Here is a 25,843-nt window from a genome sequence, read left to right as displayed (position 1 = left end):
AAATTTTTGATAATAGCTTTAATAGCGGCTCCCTGATGCCCACATTTTATATGCAGTATAATTACCCAATGATATAACTGCGCGAGAAAGTATTGAAATATACATTTTCCCTGTGTTTCCTTCCTGATGTGTGAGCTACTGAAATGCCACGCACTGTAAAACAGCCAATCAGAGCAGAGCTCAACATTTAGCCGCACTGTAAAACAGCCAATCAGAGCAGACCTCAACATTATTATTCATGACCCTTCCAAAAAGGTAATAACAGACAATTTAATTCTAAGGAGAAATCCTAGGGTTGTAAATGGACATGTAAAACTTTTTCTGGAGATTTTTCCCCTTACCTAAGCTACATACCTTATGTAGATATCAGAGAACAATTAAAAATATTGTATCAATGCATTATATGGCACCTTTAAAATGCTATTTTTGCATGAAGCCCTTCCCACTCAGTTTGCAGGGTTTGGCTTCTCTCCAGAGTGAACTCTCATGTGATTCTTAAGATTTTCTTTTCGTCTGAAGCTCTTCTCACACAGTTTGCAGGAGTAAGGCTTTCCTCCAGAGTGATGTGTCACGTGGGCATTAAGATCTCTTTTCTGACTAAAACTCTTTCCACACTGAGAGCAGACAAACAGCTTCTCTCCAGAGTGAACTCTCATGTGATTCTTAAGATTTTCTTTTCGTCTGAAGCTCTTCACACACAGTTTGCAGGAGTAAGACTTTTCTCCAGTGTGATTCGTTATGTGGTCATCAAGATCTCTTTTCTGACTATAACTCTTGCCACACTGAGAGCAGATGAACGGCTTCTCTCCGGTATGAACTCTCATGTGATTCTTAAGATTATCTTTTCGTCTGAAGCTCTTCTCACACAGTTTGCAGGAGTAAGGCTTTTCTCCAGTGTGATGTGTCATGTGGGCATTAAGATCTCTTTTCTGACTATAACTCTTTCCACACTGAGAGCAGATGAACGGCTTCTCTCCAGCATGGATTTTTAAGTGGTTTTCAAAGCCTTGTTTTTGAGTAAAACTCTGCCCACACGGTTTGCAGTTGTAAGGTTTCTCTCCAGTGTGAACTCTCATGTGAGTCTTAAGATTTCCTTTTATTAAGAAACTCTTTCCACATAGTTTGCAGGAGAAAGGCTTCACTCCAGTGTGGATTCTCAAGTGGACTCTAAGGCTGTCTTTTAGACGGAAACTCTTTCCACATTGTTCACAGGTGTAAAGTTTCTCTCCAGTGTGAACACTCATGTGGGCATTAAGGTTTACAGTTTCTGTTTTATCAGTCTGTGAGTAACTAAATGATTCTTCTCCAGTCATGAAGTTTTTCTCTTCCATTTCATTTAGTTCTTCACTCTCCTCTTTCAGTGCCATCAGGTCTAGAGTAAAAAGAAACAAAAACACATTAACACCAGTTTAATGTCACAAATCATCATACAGTGGGGGAAAAATTATTTGATCCCCTGCTGATTTTGTACGTTTGCCTACTGACAAGAAGTGATCAATCTGTAATTTTAATGGTAGGTTTATTTGAACAGTGAGAGACAGAAAAACCAATAAAATCCAGAAAAACACATTTAAAAAAAGTTATGAATTGATTGCATTTTAATGAGTGAAATAAGTATTTGACCTCTTCGCAAAACATGACTTAGTACTTGGTGGCAAAACCCTTGTTGGCAATCACAGAGGTCAGATGTTTCTTGTAGTTGGCCATTTTGTCCCACTCCTCTTTGCAGATCCTCTCCAAGTCATTAAGGTTTCGAGGCTGATGTTTGGCAACTCGAACCTTCAGCTCCCTCCACAGATTTTCTATGGGATGAAGGTCTGGAGACTGGTTAGGCCACTCCAGGATCTTAATGTGCTTCTTCTTGAGCCACTCCTTTGTTGCCTTGGCCGTGTGTTTTGGGTCATTGTCATGCTGGAATACCCATCCATGACCCATTTTCAATGCCCTGGCGGTACATCGCCCCATCCATCGTCCCTTTGATGTGGTGCAGTTGTCATGTCCCCTTAGCAGAAAAACACCCCCAAAGCATAATGTTTCCACCTCCATGTTTGACGGTGGGGATGGTGTTCTTGGGGTCATTGGCAGCATCCCTCCTCTTCCAAACACGGTGAGTTGAGTTGATGCCAAAGAGCTGACCACAACACTTTCAACCAGTTCTCCTCTGAATCATTGGCAAACTTCCGACGGGCTGTACTTGTGCTTTCTTGAGCAGGGGGACCTTGCGGGCGCTGCAGGATTTCAGTCGTTCACGGCGTAGTGTGTTACCAGTTGTTTTCTTGGTGACTACAGTCCCAGCTGCCTTGAGATCATTGGCAAGATCCTCCCGTGTAGTTCTGGGCTGATTCCTCACTGTTCTCATGATCATTGAAACTCCACGAGATGAGATCTTGCATGATGGGAAGAAAAAAGTACAGCAAAAGAAAGGAACAGCTCACAATCCAAAGCACACAACATCAAGTGCCAAACATGTTGGCAGCTGTGTTTTGGCATGGCATGGGCATGTTTGGCTGCCTATGGAACCTGAGGAATTGACTGCAAAGGATTTTCATCCAAGTATTAAAAAATGTACTGATATTTACAATTATGTCACTTTGCCCAAATACTACTGAGCCCCTTAAAATGGAGGTACTTTGCTTAAAATGAAGCTATAAATCTGCACTTCAATCACATCTTGATTGTTTTATTTCAAATCCATTGTGGTGATGTATAAAGGCAAAAGCACAAAAACTCCGTCAGTGTCTGATTATTTCTGGACCTAACTGTAGAAATATTAAATATAAAAAATAATATAGCTGCGAGCAGCGATGACGGGCCCAAGCCGTCAGCATATGCCACCCCGGTGGCATCGATAAAACGGTGCCCAGCGAGCACAAGCATCACAGTAACCCTCTGGCAGTTTGGTTTTAAGGGATACGGCAATTAAAGGGTTAATCCAAACCATCAACTCTGTGAAACACACACACACAGAACATATAAAACTTTAAGTTCTGTGAAAATATATTTTTCATTGGTAGTTGATGTTAGTTAATGCATTTACTAATGCTAACAAATGAGAAATTATTATAGTTACCAAAGCTTTTAATGATTTATAAGCATTTTTTAATGATTTATTTTTCCATTAACTAACATGAATAATTTTTTCTAACACAAATTAATAAAGTAAAAAATATATTGTTAATATTTAATGTTATTTGTGAATTAACCAATGTTAAAAAACAACATTATTTAACTGTTGTTAATTTACATCATTAATAAATATATACCATTTAATGTTGATCAAAATCAATTCCAAAATGTGTTAATATATTATTAAATTTTAAAGTTTTATCTTTTGAACATGACTATTTTTCTAATATAAAAAATATTTTGTTCATTGTTAGTTCATTGTAAGTTCATACTATCAATGAAGAATTAACATGCTGTAAAAAATATATTTCATTGTTAGTTCATGTTAATTAATGCATTCCCTACTGTTAACAAATGAGACTTAATTATAAAGTGTTATCAAAACCTTTAATGCTTTATAAGCATTTTTTAAGGATTTTATTGAGATGTTTAAACAGACCCTCTCTCTCTCTCCCTCTCTCTCTCCCCCTCCACACTCACTGAACTCACACAGTCAGTCACCCACCCAGTCACCCACCGCACACATTAGAAGCACAGAGACAGGAGAACTCTGATAGTTTTTAAATTTTCTCCTCCGCATAGTGTATTGTAAATTCATGAAATTAATCACATATCCTCAGACTGTATTGTTCTGTGTATGTAATTTTTTATGAAGTGTTTGGAAGCTGCTCTTAAAAGAAAAAAAGAAAAGAAAAGTTTTCTCTTTTTTACTGTAACTTTAATAAATTGCCATTAAATCATCGTTCAAGATATCCTAAATCCGTCCGCAATTTAGCATCTTCAGTATTTTGGCATCATAAGAAAAAATGTTTGGTGTGATTTACGTGTTTCTGTTTGGAGGAGCATGAATTTGTTTACAGCCTGTTTAAAAACAAAACCCACATTAAAATAAATATAGCCGACTTCCTGTTGGTCGTAGCTAATGACTGTAAATTAGAAAGTTGTCCGGATTAATAAGAACAATTTATGTACCGAGTTTGGTGTCTGTAGCTATCATTATATATATATAAACATTAATAATTATATACCATTTAATGTTGATCAATATTAATTCCAAAATGTGTTAATATATTATTACATTTGAAAGTTTATCTTTTGAACATGACTATTTTTCTAACATTAAAAAGATTAATAAATGCTTTAAAAAAATTGTTCTTTGTTAGTTCATACTATCATGGAAGAATTAACATGATGTAAAAATATATTTTTCATTGTTAGTTCACGTTAATTAATGCATTTCCTAATGTTAAGAATTGAGACCTTATTTAATGATTTATAAGCATTTTTTAAAGATTTTAAAAAACAGACCCTCTCTCTCTTTCTCTCTCTCACCCAGCTCCTCAATCCACACAGTCACTCACACAGTCACTCACACCCCACCCCACCCCACCCCTCACTCAGCTGCAGGCTGACAGGGATCTCTCACTCAGAAGCAGTCTAAGAGCTCTCTGATAGTTTTTAAATTTTCTCCTAAGCATAGTGTATTGTAAATTCATGAAATTAATCACATATCCTCAGACTGTATTGTTCTGTGTATGTAATTTTTTATGAAGTGTTTGGAAGCTGCTCTTAAAAGATAAAAAAAAAAAAAAATTATCTTTTTTACTGTAACTTTAATAAATTGCCATTAAATCATCGTTCAAGATATCCTAAATCCGTCCGCAATTTAGCATCTTCAGTATTTTGGCATCATGATAAAAAATGTTTGGTGTGATTTCCGTGTTTCTGCTTGGAGGAGTATTAATTTGTTTACAGCCCGTTTTTAAAAAAAACCCACATTAAAATAAATATAGCCGACTTCCTGTTGGTCGTAGCTAATGACTGTAAATTAGAAAATTGTCCGGATTAATAAGAACAATTTATGTACCGAGTTTGGTGTCTGTAGCTAAAACTAACCCCCTCATTTTTGACAAAAGGTGGCGCTATAGAGTGTCTCTTCCACGCCCGTTTATGAGCTTTTTCCAGTGTCTAACTATCATTAATACTGATATGTGTGTTGAGTTTCATGACATTCTAAACATGTTATCTGCCTCAAAATCACCAGAAACGAATTTTCAACTTTGACACGTTGCCATGGCAACATAATTTTAGATATCAATATTCCCTTCACAGTTTTACATCGGCCGTGTTTTGACATTATTCTGGTGAAGTTTGAAGCAAATCGAGGTAAAAGAAGATGCTGAATTCAAAGCATTTTGAAAACGACACACTTCCTGCAGCCAGTTGGTGGCGCTATAACTTTCAGTCATAATAGTCACATCTATCCGATCGGCATCATACAACGAACAAATCACTGAAGTTTGATATACATCATACAATGTATGTGGACGTTATTAGGCATTTCCTGGGTCTCATTTTTCGCCATAACTTCATCGCCTCGCCACGGGCAAACCGTTCGACATATCAAAAATATCTTCGCAATTTAGCGTCCCCAATGTCTTGAGATCATGTTCACCTAGTTTGGTGGCAATCGTATGGAAATCCTCAGAGGAGTATATCAAATTCCAGAGCATGCGCTTTTTAAACAGCCCTGAATAGCCGACTTCCTGTTGGGCGGAGCCTATGACATGCTGCGCGGAAGTTGTTCGGCTCAATGAGTTCTATATGTGTACCGAGTTTCATATGAATACGTGCAAGTATGTGTGAGCTATACATCAAGCTTTCTGACAATTTTCCAGGGGGCGCCGTAGAGCCCCTGTGCCACGCCCGGGTCCCAGCCTCAGCGGCGTCCTAATGGCCGCAGGTTCCAACGTGCGTGCCAATTTTCGAGAGTTTTCGGGCACGTTAAGGCCCCCAAAAGTGCCCGGATGATTGAAATAAAAAAAATAAAAAAAATAAAAAAAAAAAATAATAATCCTTAGAAGAACAATAGGGCCCTGCGCCTTACTGGCTTGGGCCCTAAATATACTTTCAAATATGAAATTAAAACCATCAGTAGGTGGTGGCATGTCACTGTCGTTCAAAACAGATTCATTCATTCAGAACCACCGTTGCTTGGAACAACAGTTTTACTTTGGTTTTATTTGAAACTATTTTCAATGGCGAAAGAAAGCAAAAACACAATATTGGGTAAAATATTAGTAACATTATTAAGACGGGAGTCTTGGGCGTGAAACATTGCTTAACTATATATCATATGTAATAAATGTTAAAATCAGGAACACATACAGCTACATTTTTGCAGTATGTCGAATATTGGTGGCATTTTTATGTTCATCACACATCTTTTATTGCACTTGCTGTTGGCTGAATGCTCGCATGCTCTTTAAAACATTTTCCTCCCTCCTTTATCCACATCCTCCCCCTCCTTCATCAACTCTAACAGCTGACGACTTTGCCATGTTCTTCATTAATAAAATTAAAACCATCAGTGCACAATTTTCCACACCAAAATCTGTCAAGCACATCTTACCAGCAAACATACACTCGTTCACATCCTTCTCTTTACTCTCTGATGCAGAAGTCTCCAAACTCATCCTTTCTAATCATCCTACTAACTTGTCCGCTTGGTCCTATTCCATCTCATCTCTTTCAAGCCATTTCTCCTGCAGTTGTACCTGCACTCACTCACAATATTAACACATCCCTTCACATTGGTGTTTTCCCCTCAGCATTTAGACAGGATCGTATAACCCCACTACTTAAGAAACCAACCCTTAACCCATCTCTTTTAGAGAACTACAGATAGGTTTCCCTTCCTTTCACTGCAAAAACACTTGAATGAGCTGCGTTCAACCAAGTCTCTCAGAAAAACCTCCTGGACAGCAACCAGTCTGGTTTCAGAAGTGGACATTCAACCGAGACTGCCTTGCTCTCAGTTGTTGAAGCCCTAAGACTGGCAAGAGCGGATTCCAAATCTTCAATATTTATCTTGCTGGATCTGTCTGCTGCTTTTGACACAGTTAACCACCAGATCCTCCTGTCAACCCTATTGAGAAAGGGCAGCTCAGGAACCGCACTCCAGTGGTTTTAGTCTTACCACTCAGATAGGTCCTTCAAGGTATCTTGGAGAGGTGAGCATCGAAGTTCCAACATCTAACTACTGGGGTGCATCAGGGCTCAGTTCTTGAACCACTTCTCTTCTCTATCTACATTGCATCACTAGGTTCTGCCATTCAGAAACATGGCTTTTCATATCACTGCTATGCTGATGACACTCAACTCTACCTCTCATTCCATCCTGATGATCTGATGATAGCTGCTCGCATCTCAGCGTGTCTAACAGACATTTCTTGCTGGATGAAGGACCCTCACCTTCAACTCAACCTTGCCAAGACAGAGCTACTTGTGGTTCCATCAAACCCATCGTTTCATCACAATTTCACCATCCAGTTAGGCACATCAACCATTACTCCTTCAAAAACAGCCAGACACCTTGGAGTTATGATTGATGATCTGCTGACATTCTCAGACCACACTTTACAATTAATCAAGAATGCAGCAGCAAGATTAATTTTTAATGAGCCGAAAATAATGCACGTCACACCTCTGTTTATCAATTTGCACTGGCTACCAATAGCTGCTCGCATAAAATTCAAGGCATTAATGTTTGCCAACAAAACCACCTCTGGCTCTGCATCTATTTACCTAAATTTGTTACTTCAGACTTATGTGCCTCTAGAAGCTTGTGTTCTGCAAGTGAACATCGCTTTATTGTTCATCCCAAAGAGGCACAAAATCACTTTCACAGACTTTTACATTAACTGTTCCCTCCTGGTGGAATGACCTGCCCAATCCCAGCAGCTGAATCCTTAGCCATCTTCAAGAATCGGCTAAAAACACATCTCTTCCATCTTTACTTGACCCTCTAACTCTAGCACTCTCTATTCTAGTTGTATTCTTTAAAAAACTTGCCCCTTTTAGACTTGCACTTTATTCATTTACTAACAGCGTGTCTTTCTTTAAAAAAAAAAAAAAAAAACACTAGCTTCTCGATTCGTTTTTTGTATTCTATCTATTTATTTTATTTTATTTAACAAAAAGCAAAGGCCTCTAACACTACAGTAGCTTGCTCTATTCTTATTCTATACATTTTATTTTTAATTTAATATAAAATAAAAAAAAACCTTGCTATGTGTACTGCGTTAGGCTAAACGAGACTTGTTATAGCACTTGCATATCATTGCTCTTTCGTTGATTTTGATTGCTTATGACTAAATGTAAATGAATGAATGCAAATCAGCAGATAACAGCGTGAAATGTAACTGTTGCTCAATGTAGATGCAATTTGGGAGCTGTAATTTATATTCTGATTGTTTCATATAACTGTAAGGCTGTCACGATTCCACATTAAATTTGAGTACTCAATTTTAAAAAATCCTCAATTGCAATTTACCTGTGTCGAATAACTGGAAAAATACCGGATGTGGTGCATTTCATGGACGAGAATCCACAAACTGCATTATTAGCTAAGTTTCTAAGGCTGCACCAAGTGTTACAACAACTTCAAAACCTATACTATAGTAGTGTTGTCAAAAGTACTGTGAGGCGTGTCCCGAGCACCTATCAGCGTCGCCCTGGCAACAGAGGAGAAACACCTGCTCCCAATCACCGCGGGCTGATCGGTCACAGCTGAGACAAGTTCACAGACGGCTACAAAAGCCGTGTGGAAGCACACTCGGGTGAGCAATGTCTCCAGAAGCAAGGAAGCTAACAAGCCTGTCTTTTCTCCCGCAGAAAGCAGCGAGTGACCGGTCAGCCCTACTCCTTCCGCACTGTTTCACGGATCACCAAGCACAGCAGCCACAGGAGGAACCGCGCACCCAGCACGCAGCACGGACTTTGGATTTGTTAGCACTTGCACCTTTTGAGTTTTATGTTCAATAAATACACCCTCCGGGGCATTTCTTGCACTTCCCTCTGTCGTGTGATCCATCAGCCCGCTACACTGGTGGAGAATGCGGGCATATTGCTGAAGGATCACCGACTACCACAACAGCCCCAAGTAATTTTTTTTCTCCTCTTATTCGTTTGTTACAGGCCTATCCAGGCGCCCGCTGCTCCCCAGCCATGGAAGAACTGTTAAAACACCTAACCGAAGTGAGCATTCGCCAGCAGCAAATAGTCGAGCACATGGCCGCTCGACAAGGAGAGACGGAAAGAGAGATCGCTGCCCTCCGCCTTTCCGCTGCCCAACGGGTTCTGCTGCCCGACCCCCGAGTACAAGCCACCCAACTCCTGCCGAAGATGACGTAGAAAACTACTTGAAGATGTTCGAGGCTATCACGGCGCGGGAGGGTTGGCCACGGGAAGAGTGGGCACGGATACTGACGCCACTTCTCACCGGCGAGCCGCAGCAGGCGTATTTCTCCCTTCCCGCCTCGCTGATGGAATCCTACGATGAATTACGAAAAGAAATCCTGGCCCGTGTCGGCCTCTCCCCCATTTCGGCCGCCCAGCTGTTTCACGGGTGGGAATACAATAGCCGGTTGCCAGCCCGAGCCCAGGCTGCCGAACTATCGCGCCTCTCCCAACACTGGCTGCTAACAGGAGATCCCAGCGCCGCCCAGGTCGCAGAGCGAGTCGTGGTGGACCGGTTCCTTCGAGCACTTCCCCGTCCTCTTCGGCAGGCGGCAGGTATGCGGAACCCGCAAACCATCGCGGATTTAGTCGAGGCCATCGAGCTGGCGGAGGCGACACAACGTCGGAAGGGCTGGGGAGCGAGCACCGCCTTTTCCCCGGAGGGTGTTCCAGGAGCGACGCACGCCGGAGGGCACCCAGCGCACAGGTGGCAGGCCAGCGGTTCCCGGCCCCCAGGATGAGCCCATGCCCACGGATCCACCGCGCTCCCCTAATCGGGCCTGGCTGGCAGGTTGTGTCGTGCATCAGAGACCACCACCAGAGGGACCGCATGCCAGGGTAAAAATAAACGGCCGTCCCTACCAGGCCCTCCTAGATTCCGGCAGTGCCATCAGCTTGATCCGCCCCACGGTGTTACCGCCACAGACGAGGGCAAAGGCTCACGTCCCCATCACCTGCGTTCACGGCGATACACGGCACGTGCCGGCTCGACAGGTCACCATCACAGCGGGCCCGGGCGCATGGCCAGTCGAAGTCGGCGTCGTCGAAGATCTGCCCGTTCCTGTTCTTCTCGGACGAGACTGGCCAGGGTTCGACCGTCTGCTCGCCGCCGCCACACAGCCTGCCAGCCCAGCCGGGAACCGCCGTCGCAAGAAGCCGAGCCGAGGTCCCCGACGACGACCGGCCTTGGTGACGACCGACAGCGCCAGAGATGGTGAGTCCCTCCCTCAAGCCGCTAATCTCTTTTATGATGTGTTCCAACAGGCTAGGAGGGAGGGAACCTTCGCGAAGGAGCAACTCGGGGACGATCGGCTTAAACACTGCTGGGCCCAAGTGCGGGTAATTGAAGGGGAAACCGCTCATCTGCCACCACACCGAACACCCCACTTTGTGGTCCAGAATGGCCTGCTATACTGTGTCGCCCAGCGGAGGGGGGAGGAAGTGAAACTGCTAGTGGTACCTCGTTCCAGAGTGGCGACGATTATGGAGTTAGCCCACTCTCATCCGATAGCTGGCCACCTGGGGGCGCAGAACACCATCCAACGGATCAGAGACAGTTTCCACTGGCCCGGCTTGGATGCCGATGTTAAAAGATTCTGCCAAGCGTGCCCGGTGTGCCAGCGGACGTCGCCACGGACCCCTCCCCCCACTCCGCTAATTCCGCTCCCTATAATCGAGGTGCCCTTCGAGCGGATAGGTATGGATTTGGTGGGACCGCTGCCGAAGTCTGCCCGGGGACACGAACATGGACTTGTGATTGTGGACTATGCGACCCGCTACCCAGAAACCATCCCTCTTCGTAAAGCCACCTCGAAAGCGATTGCCCAGGAGCTCTTCCTGCTGTGTAGCCGGGTTGGCCTCCCCAAAGAGATCCTGACCGACCAGGGCACCCCATTCATGTCCCGGATGATGGCCGATCTGTGCCGCCTCCTCAAGATAAAACAGCTCCACACCACCGTGTACCATCCTCAGACCGATGGGCTGGTCGAAAGATTCAACCAGACGTTGAAGCAGATGCTCCGTCGCGTGGCTGCTGAGGACCGTCGGGATTGGGACCGAATGCTTCCGTATGTCCTCTTTGGCATACGAGAGGTGCCCCAGGCCTCCACCGGTTTTACGCCCTTCGAGCTCCTGTTAGGACGGCAGCCCCGGGGGCTGCTCGACGTTGCCAAAGAGGCCTGGGAGCAGCAGCCCGCCGCCCATCGATCCACCATTGAGCACGTCCGGGACATGAGGGAGAAGATTGACCGAGTCATGCCACTCGTCAAAGAACATCTCGTAAGGGCCCAAGAAGCACAGAAACGTCACTACGACCGGGCGGCCCAACCACGGGAATTCCAACCCGGAGACCATGTGCTGGTCCTAGTCCCCACCGCAGCATGCAAGTTCCTCGCCCAATGGCAAGGCCCGTACACGGTGACGGAGCGGGTTGGGCCGGTCACCTAGCGCGTCCGCCAACCCGGAAGGAGAAAAGAGGAGCAGATTTATCACATAAACCTCCTAAAGCGCTGGGTCGGGACTAGGGCCCAGCTATCGGCACTGGCTGCCACGAGTCCCGTGGTCGTGGATGTCAGCACCCACCTCTCGGCCGCCCAGAAGACGGAGCTTCAACATCTGGTCGGTCAGTTCTCGGATTTGTTCTCCCCACAGCCCGGGCGGACCAACGTTCTCGAACATGACGTGCGAACACCACCAGGGATTGTCATCAGGCAGCGTCCCTACCGAATCCCTGAGGCTCGGCGACATGCGTTCGAGAAGGAAATACAGGAGATGTTGAGGTTAGGAGTAATTGAGCCCTCTCGCAGCCCTTGGTCCAGCCCCATCGTGATGGTCCCGAAGCCGAATGGCACCCTCCGGTTTTGTAACGACTTCCGCCGGCTCAACGAGGTCTCCGAGTTTGACAGCTACCCCATGCCTCGGGTCGACAAGCTCCTGGATCGTCTGGGGAGAGCCCGGTTCATCTCCACATTGGACCTCACAAAAGGGTATTGGCAAGTACCACTATCGTCACAGGCTAAACCGAAGACTGCATTCTCCACCCCTTCTGGGCACTGGCAATACCGGGTTCTCCCCTTCGGGCTACACGGGGCACCCGCGACGTTCCAGAGAATGATGGACATCCTGCTGCGGCCACACCAGGAATATGCGGCGGCCTATCTAGACGACGTCGTGGTACACTCGGAGACCTGGAACGGCCACCTAGAGCGGAGGGTGCTGTTGGAGCTACGCCGGGCTGGACTCACCGCCAACCCAAAGAAATGTCACCTTGCTCTTCCTGAAGTTAAGTACCTCGGCTAGCAGGTGGGTCGTGGCCTGATTAGACCCCAGGAGACGAAGGTGGCAGCGATTCTCTCGGCCCCACGGCCCACCTCAAAAACTCAGGTACGAGCATTTTTGGGTTTGGCGGGCTACTATCGCTGCTTTATTCCTAACTTCTCCTCCTTAGCAGCTCCCTTGACAGACCTGACCAAGAAGGGGCGGCCGGAGAAGCTACCCTGGGGACCCGCCGAGGAAGAGGCCTTGCGACAGATAAAGGCAGCCCTCACCTCAGAACCGGTGTTGTGCGCACCCGACTTTAACCGCCCCTTCTTACTACAGACGGATGCCTCCAACACCGGGTTGGGAGCCGTTCTTTCCCAGGTCCAGAACGGTGAGGAACACCCGGTGATGTTCATCAGCCGAAAGCTGTCCCCCACGGAACAACGCTACGCCGCAGTGAAGAAAGAGGCGTTGGCCGTCAAGTGGGCAGTCCTGGAGCTAAGGTATTATCTCCTCGGCAGAAGATTTACCCTTGTCACTGACCATGCCCCGTTGCAGTGGATGGCCCGGGCCAAGGACACCAACGCCCGAGTGACTCGCTGGTTCCTGGCGCTCCAGGACTTCCACTTTGACTTACTAGTCATCGGGCCGGGACCGCCAATGCCAACGCCGACGGACTCTCGCGGATGTGGGCAGCTTTCGCAGGTCTGTCAAGGGTTCCCCCTCCCTCAATCCCCGTCTCTCCCCTTGTTCGCAGGACCAGGACGTCGCTTGGGGGGGGGGAATGTGAGACGTGTCCCGAGCACCTATCAGCGTCGCCCTGGCAACAGAGGAGAAACACCAACAAGCCTGTCTTTTCTCCCGCAGAAAGCAGCGAGTGACCGGTCAGCCCTACTCCTCCCGCACTGTTTCACGGATCACCAAGCACAGCAGCCACAGGAGGAACCGCGCACCCAGCACGCAGCACGGACTTTGGATTTGTTAGCACTTGCACCTTTTGAGTTTTATGTTCAATAAATACACCCTCCGGGGCATTTCTTGCACTTCCCTCTGTCGTGTGATCCATCAGCCCGCTACAGTACCGATCACGATACCTTTCGGTACTGAAATTTTAAAAATGTCCATTTCCCGCTAAGATTTGAGCGCTGCTGAGCAGATTTTTAAACAGCGCTGATTGGTCATTGTGTTCACGCGCTCAATAGATACGTCTGTGATTGGCTTCAATGACCATCGCTTCACGCTCTTCACCAATCGCTTCATTGATCACTGTTTTTAAACATTTCAGTACCGAATGGTATCGCGGTCGGTACTTTTGACAACGCTATACTATTGCATAGAACTATTGTGAATTCCCAAACACTGTGATTCAATTAAATAATATATGTACTGCAGATTCCATATATACCTGTATGTGCTTTAATAATTTACATGCGTGTAGGTAACATGCATCTCAGAGCGGCTCCGTTCACAGTAAATGTGGCTGTGTATGAACTGTTATTATTCAAACTCCATCTCTGCATATTGCTGTGAGTTTGGGTTGTTTGTAATGTTCATCTGGGACCTGTGTACCATTTCATCAGATTTGTAATGTAAATCATTTATAAACATACGCCAACACAACATCAATAAGTTTCGAAATATACAAACTGTTCATCGTGATTTAAAAATAAATGCTCAAACCCTCGCTCTTAGTTTGCATGTTTTGATGTCTATGTTATTATTCAAGATATTACAGCGGCTGTAGCATTTCCTTTCATAAAGAAGTGGCCAAATACTAAAGGTTAAGTGAACATTTGAATTAAATGTCATTTGGCCAATATTAAACGTGGGGTTGTGATTGGCTGTGAAGTATAACAACACCAGGCCGTTGGCGCCCTCTGCAGGCGATTGTTATAATGTTGTTCCAGGGGTAGACAATAAGGGAAATTTGCCACTGGCCCTCTGGGCCAGTGTCTTTTGAAGTTCACTGGCCCAGGTCAACGCGTCGGGTATTGATCCCAATAATCACAAAAAAGAACAGTTTGCTTTAACAACATGAATAGCATTTATTTTTTTTAAGGTAGGTTTAGTGCAAAGTGCAGCAAAACTGTGCAAAAACATGAAACAAGTGCAAATAAACCTATTGCATAGGATTCATTCTCCGTAGTCACACAGCAATTCATTATATTATGTTAATACCATAGGTTTCATACACGTTAACTTTTCTCTAACTTACTTGTCTGCATATGTGGGCATTGATCTGCAGAGCTCACAGTAAACCTCTTTTTTTTCTTGATCGTAGCCCAGCTAGGGGTGGGCGATATGGGAAAAATATCATATCACAATTTTTTTTTTTTTTTTGAAATATCACGATTCACGGTTTTATCACGATTCTTTGTCATGTTGGTTTTACAAGTTGTCTGAGCATTACAGCCAAACTAGAAAGACAAAGCCTTTCAAGGTAACAAAAAACAAAAAAAAGATGCATGGCAGATATTTAGGCCAAAGTGGGCGAAGATAAAAATCTTTGTCATCATTCTATCTTTGTTATTAAAAAATAAGAACAAAGATACACATTACAAATACACATAATATACAAATAAAACAAACTTCTTTATTTTCAGGTACAATAGGTGTATTTAGCAGAGCATTCAATGAAATTGAATGAACAAATATAAAAATAAAACACTAGATAGACTGATTCCTAAAGCAACTGTATTAAAGTTTTTCAGTCAAGAATAGTGAGTGATTTTTCTCTTTGTGTTTTGTTGTTTTGTTAACGTTAAATGAATAGTTCCCCCAAAAATAAATATTCTGTCATCTGTCTGTCAATTCTGTCATAATGTTTTATTTTTATACCATCATTTACTCAAAAGTTGTTTTAAACCTGAACGAGTTTCTTTCTTCTGCTGAACATAAATGCTATTTTGAAGAAGGTGGAAAACCAAACAGTTGCTGGTCCTCAGTGACTTCCATAGGATCTTTCTTTCCTGCTATCAAAGTCAATGTAGACCAGCAACTGTTTGGTTACCCTCATTCTTCAAAATATCTTCTTTTGTGTTCAGCACAAGAAATTAATAGAGGGTTGGGACAACATGTGAGTGAGTAAATAATGACAGAAATTAAATTTTAGGGTGAACTATCCCTTTAATGACAGTCGACAGCATGTTTAGTGTTCTGTCCCTTTAAGAGCTGCACGCATCCGTTTCTCTCTGAACTATTTACTTTCATTTTAGAGATAACCAACTGAGTCTGTATGTAAACCTTGTGTGTTTTGACAGTATTGGCGCAAAAAATAAGATAGTTGAGTAATCAGGCGCTCGCGCTGTTAGACAGGGTTTTAGTGCGCGTGCTTCAGGTGTATCCGCTCAGAAAAGCGCACGTCAGACCAGCGCGCGAATTAAACATTTAACCAGCAAGGCTTGTGTGCAAATAATATACTTTTGCGATCGCGAATAAGTGCAGTGTCCTGTCAGAGTAACTCTACTGCTGTATGTGGTGTTGTACAGTATATAGAGACGGAGGCGCCAGAACTGTATTTGACATAATGTGTGCTGTAGCACGATACTACCATATTTCTTCAAAAGCAGATCGTGGAGACATTTTTATCGTCCACGATCAAAAATCGTCATATTCCATATTCCAATTCCAGCGGTCTGGCCACTGGGGCTGAAACTTTCTCTGCCTTTTCTTTTCGTATTCCCTTTCGCTTTCCCTCAATTCCTCTGGTGATTTTCTCTTCTTTGCCTTCTCTTTTTTACCCGGCGTTTGGCCGGGTGATGTGGGTTTCAGAAACATGTAGCCTAGCTTAATAGTAGCTATAGGTAGGTGCTGAGCAGCAGTGTGCAGTTTGCGCGCGTAACCGCGGGAGCGAGCAAGGCGGTGCAGACGTCACGGAGCGCATAAACCGCTGCATCTGTAACTGTCGGGATCACGTAACGTGTTAGCGGTGGTTACCGAGACGATTTAACAGAAATCAAAACACAGAACCACAGGTAATTAATGTGAAATTAGACTTTTTTTAATCGAGGCATTATTTTTACTGGCCCCACCGGGCTAGTGGTTGGAGCGATCTGGTGGCCCTGACGGTTTTAAAAGCACGTCCGGGCCACCGGGCCAATTATATTGTCGACCCCAGTGTTCTACAAAACCACAAGATCATTTGCTTTTTGAATCAAATATTATTGCTTCACTGTGATTATAAGTGTAATTTTAGTCATTTTAAAAGCTTAGGTCTTTTTTAAGCATATTTATTACCAAATAAATAAATGCACTGATGAATTGCTTAGGTAAAATTAAACTGAATGGCAGAGGTTTTTCTTTTACAGTTTAATGAAGCTAAAACAAAATGTCTAGCGTTCACTCACACATATACTTGATTACTTAGGCTCTGTACTGTACATAAGCAGGAGAAGAATCTGGGAGTTTTCTTTGTTTCGCAGTCTAAATTTGATAATCAAGTAAACTCATTGATGAAAACTGGTTGCTATCTTTTAAGACACATTACAAAAAAACTGTTTGTGTTAATGTGCTATACAAATAAACTGAATGAATCACACAAAAAGGTGACAAACTGCATTTCTTTCTCAAAAGGAGAACAATTTTGTCAGTCTTATTTCCTTTTAAATGTCATTATTTCAAGGAGTAAAGTTGTTTTGATTAGTATGCCATGGAAAGAAAGTGATGTTTACTAGACTCCAATTTGATAAAGTGATTTAATAAAGAAAAAAATCAATTATAGACAACAAATATAAAGTTAATCACTCCCATTTTACTCATGGTTTCTTCTTTGTAAAATAATTGTATTTGTTAAATACTCTTACAGAATTAAGGAACAGAAATTAATCCTTTTCATTTAGAAGTAGAGATTGTTTTGGCTATTTATTGTTTTCCCAAATTTATGTGGTGATGTCACTGGTTTTGATGAAAAAATGCAAATGCACCGAATTATAATTTTTTCTTACTTCTAATATTTTTTTCCACCACCATGGTCCCATAATGACTCAGTAAAAAAAAAGGAAAGAAATGAATGACCGAAGAAATAACGAGACAAATATCAGAGGTTCAAGACACAGAATAACTGAAGAAAGACTTTGAGGATGAAACCAACCTGTTTGTGTCTCAGTATCTTCTTGTTTGACTCTGAAATCTTCTTCAATATTCAGGTCTTCTCTCTCTTCTTTAATAAACGCCATCTTTATAACCGTGTGCTTCAGCAGGAGTTTTTCTGTGTTTAAGATAAGAACAATTAACAGACAGATCTCAATCAGCTCCCTAGTTCAGTAGTCAGCACACTAGTACGGGAGTCAGCGCACTAGTTCAGTAGTCAGCACACTAGTAAGGGAGTCAGAGCACTAGTTCAGTAGTCAGCACACTAGTGCAGTAGTCAGCACACTAGTACGGGAGTCAGCGCACTAGTTCAGTAGTCAGCACACTAGTAAGGGAGTCAGAGCACTAGTTCAGTAGTCAGCACACTAGTAAGGGAGTCAGAGCACTAGTAAGGGAGTCAGAGCACTAGTTCAGTAGTCAGCACACTAGTAAGGGAGTCAGAGCACTAGTTCAGTAGTCAGCACACTAGTAAGGGAGTCAGAGCACTAGTTCAGTAGTCAGCACACTAGTAAGGGAGTCAGAGCACTAGTTCAGTAGTCAGCACACTAGTAAGGGAGTCAGAGCACTAGTAAGGGAGTCAGAGCACTAGTTCAGTAGTCAGCACACTAGTAAGGGAGTCAAAGCACTAGTTCAGTAGTCAGAGCACTAGGGCTGTAACGTCCCAGTCGATTAGTCGATTAATTGGTCGATATGGTCTGGTTCGACCAAAAATCTGATTGGTCGATTTTTTGCCGCGCTCATTTCATCAGTTTGGCCGCGCTCATTTCATCAGGTGGAAAGCACTAATTGCTAATGGGGGTGTTTTCAGAGCACCCCTGTTTCACAGGTAACAGTCTGTTTTCAGAACACCCCCATTGTTTTCACTTTTTTTGGATTAGCCCAACCCACTGGAGAAGAGAGACAGATAAGTAGGCTTTAGAAGGTTTGATGCTGAATATTATTTATTTAATAATAAGCTAGTGTAAAAACAAGAAGCTGTCTCCTTCCAAAGAACCAGTGTTAATTTCGTTAACGAAGAGGACGACGAAAAATATTCGTTAACGAACCTTTTTTCTGTGACTAAGACGAGAAGTTGACGAGATAAAATTAATATCTGATGATAAAAACTATGACGAAATGTATGCGCGTCTTCGTTAACGAGACGAGACTAAAATGTTATTTGAGGACTACCGGACATTCAAAATACATCCTATAGGCTAAGTTGACTGTCTTGTCTTTTAAAATGTGCGTCCCTGTCACTGGATCGCAATCAGACGAGGGGCGTTTGTATATCTCACAGTATGGCAGCCGCAGTGGGCGGATACGCTACCAAAACGCAAACTAGCGATCTGAAACAATGGCCTCAGCAACTGAATGGTTATAGGGATAGGGTGACCAGACATCCCGTTTTTCCCAGGAGTCACAATTCGTTGTTGATTAACTTAAAGTTAGTGAAGGCGCGATAGGCGGAATCACTCTGATAGAAGTGCTCCACTTTCTCAGTTCTCACACAGCGCGCGATCAGTTCTCAGTTCTCACAATATTGCGCAATTGCGCTGTGCCCACTGTTTGTGTTAGTTTTGAGCCTAAGATGCTTTATTTTTCAGTTATGCACTTTATTTGGTTTCTGCTCTTGTTTGTTTAATAAATATTCTTTTTTATTAAAGTGGACGCGCCTTTTGTGTTTATTAAGAGTAAAAGCTTTAAGTCTATTCGTGTCTCAGCCGCGAAGCTGAGCTCTTATGTTCAGCCTCGCTCTGTTCGAGCTGCGCAGAGCGGCTGAAATGATAGTGTCTGACAGTTATACTTATAACATATGACAAAAATAATTTTCTAAATTATGTTGCACATTCCTCAAAAGTTCTTGTGATATCACTAGTTGACAACATAGTACTGTTTTCAGAAATCACAGGCTATGATATTGCGCAGGTGCATCTGATGCACCGCTGTCAGAGACGACAGACTCGTGTGTCAGACTCATTTCAGTGCAAAATAATTAGGTCAAAAACGATTTAATATACTGCAAATAGCCTATTAGTTTTTTATGTTTATTTATAATTAATTTAGGCAGACAACAAGGCTACCAAGTACTGAGCACAGTGCGTATCTAATTAATGTAACGTACGTTTTTTTTCTCCCCACAACGTCATTTTTAGTCGATTTTTAGTCGAAAGTTTCAGGACTTCAGTCGACCAAGATTTTCTTTGGTTGATTACAGCCCTACAGAGCACTAGTAAGGGAGTCAGAGCACTAGTTCAGTAGTCAGCACACTAGTAAGGGAGTCAGAGCACTAGTTCAGTAATCAGCACACTAGTTCAGTAATCAGCACACTAGTTCAGTAATCAGCACACTAGTTCAGTTATCAGCACACTAGTTCAGTTATCAGCACACTAGTTCAGTAATCAGCACACTAGTTCAGTAGTCAGCAAACTAGTAAGCGAGTCAGAGCACTAGTTCAGTAGTCAGCGCACTAGTTCAGAAGTCAGCACACTAGTTCAGTAATCAGCACACTAGTTCAGTAATCAGCACACTAGTTCAGTAGTCAGTAAACTAGTAAGCGAGTCAGAGCACTAGTTCAGTAGTCAGCGCACTAGTTCAGCAATCAGCACACTAGTTCAGTAATCAGCACACTAGTTCAGTTATCAGCACACTAGTTCAGTAATCAGCACACTAGTTCAGTTATCAGCACACTAGTTCAGTAATCAGCACACTAGTTCAGTAGTCAGCAAACTAGTAAGCGAGTCAGAGCACTAGTTCAGTAGTCAGCGCACTAGTTCAGCAGTCAGCACACTAGTTCAGTAATCAGCACACTAGTTCAGTAGTCAGCACACTAGTAAGCGAGTCAGAGCACTAGTTCAGTAGTCAGCGCACTAGTTCAGCAGTCAGCACATTAGTTCAGTAATCTGCCGGATCAATGCATGCAAGGCTGCTGGCCCCGACGGCATTCCTGGACGTGTGCTCAGGACATGTGCAGAGCAGCTCGCAGGGGTCTTCACAGACATTTTCAACCTGTCCTTCACCCAAGCAACTGTGCCAACATGCTTAAAGTCCACATCCATTGTGCCAGTGCCGAAACACTCCTCCCCGACGTGCCTGAATGACTACCGCCCCGTAGCACTCACACCCATTGTTATGAAGTGCTTTGAGCGACTAGTCCTGGCACACCTCAAGAACTGCCTCCCACCCACACTGGACCCACACCAATTTGCCTATAGAAGCAATAGGAGCACTGAGGATGCAGTATGCACAGTACTGCACTCGGTACTCACACACCTGGAAAACAACAACACATATGCACGGATATTGTTTGTTGATTTCAGCTCAGCATTCAACACCGTCATTCCCTCCAAGCTGACCACTAAACTTGGAGACTTGGGTGTTAACACCTCCCTCTGCAGCTGGAATATGGACTTTCTGACCAACAGACCTCAGCATGTTAGGTCAGGCCACACCTGCTCCACCACCATCACACTCAACACCGGCGTACCACAGGGCTGTGTGCTGAGCCCATTTCTCTACTCCCTCTACACCCATGACTGCAGGCCTGTGCATGGATCCAACTCCATCATCAAGTTTGCTGACGACACCACAGTGATTGGCCTCATCAGAGACAACGATGAGACTGCCTACAGGGAGGAGGTACAGCACCTGGCTGCATGGTGTGCTGACAATAGCCTGCTCCTCAACACCAGCAAGACAAAGGAACTTATTGTGGACTTCAGGAAGAAGAAAAGTGGAACGCATGACCCCATCCACATTAACGGGATGGTTGTTGAACGTGTCTCCAGCTTCAAGTTCCTGGGAACCCACATCTCGGAGGACCTGACCTGGACCACCAACACATCAAGCCTAGTCAAGAAGGCTCACCAACGCCTCTTCTTCCTTAGGACACTGAAGAAGAACCACCTGTCTCCAACCATCCTGGTGAACTTCTGTGTACACTGTGTGATTGAAAGCATCCTGACCAACTGCATCACAGTCTGGTATGGGAACTGCTCAGCTGCTGACCGCAAGGCACTACAGAGGGTGGTGAAAACCGCCCAACGCATCACAGGGACACCACTTCCTGCCATTGAGGACGTCCAGAGAAAACGCTGTTCACGTCGAGCTCGCGGCATTCTTAAGGACTCCTCTCACCCTGACCATAGACTGTTTAACTTACTGCCCTCTCGGAGGCGCTTCAGGAGCCTCCGAACAAGGACAAGCAGACTCAGGAACAGCTTTTTCCCTACAGCTGTCTCCCTACTAAACTCTGCCCAATGATACCCCCCTCACACACCACTACAAACTCTTCACCCCTCCCCATCATTAAATCGGTAAAAAAAAAAAAAAACCCATCTACACACTGAGTACTATGTACTGTAAATTTTTATTTTCTATGCACTTTCAATGTTCATTGCACTAGTATTTATATATCTTAATGTATAGCTTATTCATATCCATTTGTAATTATATTCATAGTTTTTGCTCATAGTGTACATACATTTACTGCACAACCCATATGTATAGTATGTTCATATCACCCATCTGTATATCATACTGATAGTATTTAAAAACTTGTAAATTATGTCCATAGTACTACTGCCTTATCTGTATATTCTGTACATATGTAACATATTGTAGGCACTGTATATCCTGTACCTCTGCTTATTGCACCTCTGGTTAGATGCTAACTGCATTTCGTTGCCCTGTACCTTACATGTGCAATGACAATAAAGTTGAATCTAATCTAATCAGCACACTAGTTCAGTAGTCAGAGCACTAGTTCAGTAGTCAGCACACTAGTAAGGGAGTCAGAGCACAAGTTCAGTAGTCAGCACACTAGTAAGGGAGTCAGAGCACTAGTTCAGTAGTCAGCACACTAGTACGGGAGTCAGAGCACTAGTTCAGTAGTCAGAGCACTAGTAAGGGAGTCAGAGCACTAGTTCAGTAGTCAGCACACTAGTAAGGGAGTCAGCGCACTAGTTCAGTAGTCATAGCACTAGTAAGGGAGTCGGAGCACTAGTTCAGTAGTCAGCACACTAGTAAGGTAGTCAGAGCACTAGTTCAGTAGTCAGAGCACTAGTAAGGGAGTCAGAGCACTAGTTCAGTAGTCAGCACACTAGTAAGGGAGTCAGAGCACTAGTTCAGTAGTCAGAGCACTAGTAAGGGAGTCAGAGCACTAGTTCAGTAGTCAGAGCACTAGTAAGGGAGTCAGAGCACTAGTTCAGTAGTCAGAGCACTAGTACGGGAGTCAGAGCACTAGTTCAGTAGTCAGAACACTAGTAAGGGAGTCACAGCACTAGTTCAGTAGTCAGAGCACTAGTAAGGGAGTCAGAGCACTAGTTCAGTAGTCAGAGCACTAGTACGGGAGTCAGAGCACTAGTTCAGTAGTCAGAGCACTAGTACGGGAGTCAGAGCACTAGTTCAGTAGTCAGAGCACTAGTACGGGAGTCAGAGCACTAGTTCAGTAGTCAGAGCACTAGTAAGGGAGTCAGAGCACTAGTTCAGTAGTCAGAGCACTAGTAAGGGAGTCAGAGCACTAGTTCAGTAGTCAGCACACTAGTAAGGGAGTCAGAGCACTAGTTCAGTAGTCAGAGCACTAGTAAGGGAGTCAGCTCACTAGTTCAGTAGCACTGCAAAATAATAAAAGAACACAGATCATACAGACCGTTAATATATAGGCGTTTATGATCTACATTTGGCATGCATTTATTAGTAGATTATATTTAATGGATTATATTTGAATGGAAATCGTCAGATTTGTAGAAGTCACGTTTGTGTTGTTCTTGTTCTTGTTCGAGTGCTTATTAACAACGAGTTGGTTTTAAAAAGCTCAGTTTCTCTATCATTTCTTACCAGTGATCAAACAGCACGTTCTCTATCCGACTGTAAGAGCGGGTTGTATTAGTTTATACACTTTAAAGGATTAAAAACCCAAACCTTTTTCTCCAACAGAGTCGCGCAGCGCAGCGTTATGACGTCACACCGCCACGCCAAAATAAAAGTCCTGTTCAGATCTAATAGAAACTCGCACAGAAAACACATTCAAATGATCAGATAAAGGATTGTTACAAAGCATAAATCACAGATTAACAAAGTTATTAATACCACTGTACTTTTTTCAAAAGGTTGGCTTATTTCGAAATATAATTATACCAACTACTGAGCATTTGTGATATTCTCAATCCTAAATAAAGTCCAGTATCTTGATCTTCATATTACAAATGATTGGAAAGAACTGTTGAATATTTCAAACTCAGTAAGAATTTGTTGTTAAAACTTAAGTTTGTTGTTTCAGAAAGATCGACTACCTAAAACTGAATCCTAATCATGATGTATATATTTTATTTCGTCTCAGTTTTCTCACAGAAATATAAGAGCAATAATTAAAATAAAAACTTTGTTTTGTTAAAGTGCATTATATTAAAGGGCCATGATGGCTCGGAATGCTCATTTTAAGATACAGGCAAAAATGAAGAATTATTTCTTTTTTGTTGTTGCAATTTTGGTTGCTTTTCACGTTTTCACAAAAATGAGTTCATTAACCCCTCGTATAGAGCTCCAAATAGAAATGAACCATCTAAAATCATCTTTATTTGTATGTTTTTGAGAGGTGTCTTCTGTTTTCTCCTCAACACAAGACATGTCTCTCATCACCATACACAGAATCACAGTATTTCAGGATATCTGTCTTTGGTCACGCAAACATAGTCTATCATGTCTTAAGTAAACGCTGTTGGAGAAAACACCTGATGTGAACATTATATTAGATCCATCCATGCATTACAGCAGGTCTTAATATTCTCTGTCTGCCTCGTTAATGTTAATCTAACGATAAAAGAAAGGAGGGATGCACTCGCTGCTCTTGACTGGAATGCTTTTGTAGCTGTGGTTGTGTTTAGCATGGGCTGACAAACTCTGCATATCAGTTTTATTTAACACTCTTTGTTTCTCTCTAGAGTCGTGTCTGTCCAGTTCAACTGATCACTGTTTTCCCTTTCTCCATTTATGTGTTTTTGTTTAGTGAAATAAACAGATTATGGTTTTAGTCTAGAAACGGTTTGATGAGACAGAGACACGGTCTCAGACACCCAGAAGAAGACCCCTGGAAACCAGAGGAGTGTCACTAAACTCAGTGAAAGAGTTATTGTCCTTCAGTACGGTGGAGTCAAGCTGCTAAAGTGGATTTGATTAGCTGCCGCTTCAAGAGTTAAACATGTCAACTTTCTGAAGCAAGCTACACGAGTAATAAGATGCTCATAAGTGTGCTCAGACCACTCATCTGTGTACTCTCATGATTGACAGCATGTACTGTATGTGTCCATACTAACTGAACACAGAACTCTAGGTCATGCACTGCCACTCTCAGACCAAAACACTCAAGTTCACTTCATTCCGTCTCAGACCAGTTCACACTTAAGTCTTCTTTATTTGGCTTCTATTCATCTGTAATTTGTGTGTTTTGTTTTTATTCATTAACTATAATTTGTGATTTTACCATGTCTTACTGCTTTTAAACCATGTTCCTTTAATACTTAATAATTAAACAGACAAACAAAAAAATAATAAAAAAATAATTGAGTTTTTTTATTTAAGGTAAACTGGTCAAGTGTTTAACCAATAGTAGAGTGTTCTTGTGTAAACTTCTAATTCCACAGATAACCGAACATAACTGAGACTGACCCCAAAACTGCAACACAACCCAATCTATGAGAAACTCATGTTCAGCAGTTAAAAACAAAGCTGTGTCACTTTAGCATACAGCTGTTCTTTTAATGAGGAATATCTGATGAACAAACGATGCTGAAAATATGAATCTGTCTTGTTTCCCTCGGTCACAGAAACACGTGTAGTTGAGGCAGGAGATGATTGCAGCAGTAATTAAAAACATAAAGAAATCAAACAAAACAGAAAAGCAAACACGTAGGAGCACAGGACAAATGCAATGAGTCTCATTCACTAATAATTGTGTCGTATTTCTACACCTATTTGAACCTCATGAGTCCATATAATCTTAGCATTAGTGATAACCATATTTAGCTTGATGTCTGCAACAGAGGGCTCAGAGAGACTATTCTACTCGAGCTCTGATAGCCCCCCAAAACAGACAGAGAGCCAGGGTTACTGAATTAAAGGGAAATGCCATCTAAGGAAACTAAGATTATTCAAAAGCCCCCCAAAACAGACGGCACTGCAGAGCAGTATCAAATTGAGCAGGATTTCTGGAAGATTTGAGAGTTCGTCATCAGAGGGGAACAATTCCAGTTCCTGGAAGTCTGATATTTTTTGTGTGTGTACCAAATAGAGACCACGATTCTGAACTAAACTAAATATTATGGCTACAGTCTATTTAAAACGGTTTAATTTGGATGAATTTTTAAACATTTTG

General features: G+C 43.0%; 1 protein-coding gene across 4 annotated transcripts; it reads right to left on the bottom strand.

Annotated features, from left to right (window-relative positions):
- Positions 1-23,449, bottom strand: LOC306861659 (uncharacterized protein). Of its 4 annotated transcripts, XR_013783492.1 has the most exons (4): positions 23,395-23,449; positions 17,495-17,611; positions 886-1,372; positions 9-716 (listed from the first exon to the last, which is right to left on the bottom strand). XR_013783492.1 is itself a non-coding variant. In XM_079404060.1 (3 exons), the coding sequence occupies exons 2-3, from the start codon at positions 17,577-17,579 to the stop codon at positions 447-449; spliced, it is 1,011 nt and encodes a 336-aa protein (XP_079260186.1). In that variant the 5' UTR covers positions 17,580-17,611; positions 23,395-23,449; the 3' UTR covers positions 1-446. The 4 variants fall into 4 exon arrangements, 3 of the variants coding, with proteins under 3 accessions (XP_079260186.1, XP_079260187.1, XP_079260188.1); XM_079404060.1 differs by having other exon boundaries at positions 1-1,372; XM_079404061.1 differs by lacking the exons at positions 17,495-17,611; positions 23,395-23,449 and adding an exon at positions 13,043-13,162 and having other exon boundaries at positions 15-1,372.
- Positions 23,450-25,843: the final 2,394 nt, after the last annotated feature.

Source organism: Barbus barbus (assembly GCF_936440315.1).
Source record: "Barbus barbus genome assembly, chromosome: 42".
Lineage (NCBI taxonomy): Eukaryota > Metazoa > Chordata > Actinopteri > Cypriniformes > Cyprinidae > Barbus > Barbus barbus.
This window is presented reverse-complemented; position numbering and strand designations above follow the sequence as displayed.

Excerpts from the sequence above, each read along its gene's own strand:
- LOC306861659 (XM_079404060.1), bottom strand. The coding sequence starts at position 17,579 with ATGGCGTTTATTAAAGAAGAGAGAGAAGACCTGAATATTGAAGAAGAT. Across the intron at positions 1,373-17,494 it reads AGATACTGAGACACAAACAG|ACCTGATGGCACTGAAAGAG; the intron begins GTTGGTTTCATC and ends TTTTTACTCTAG.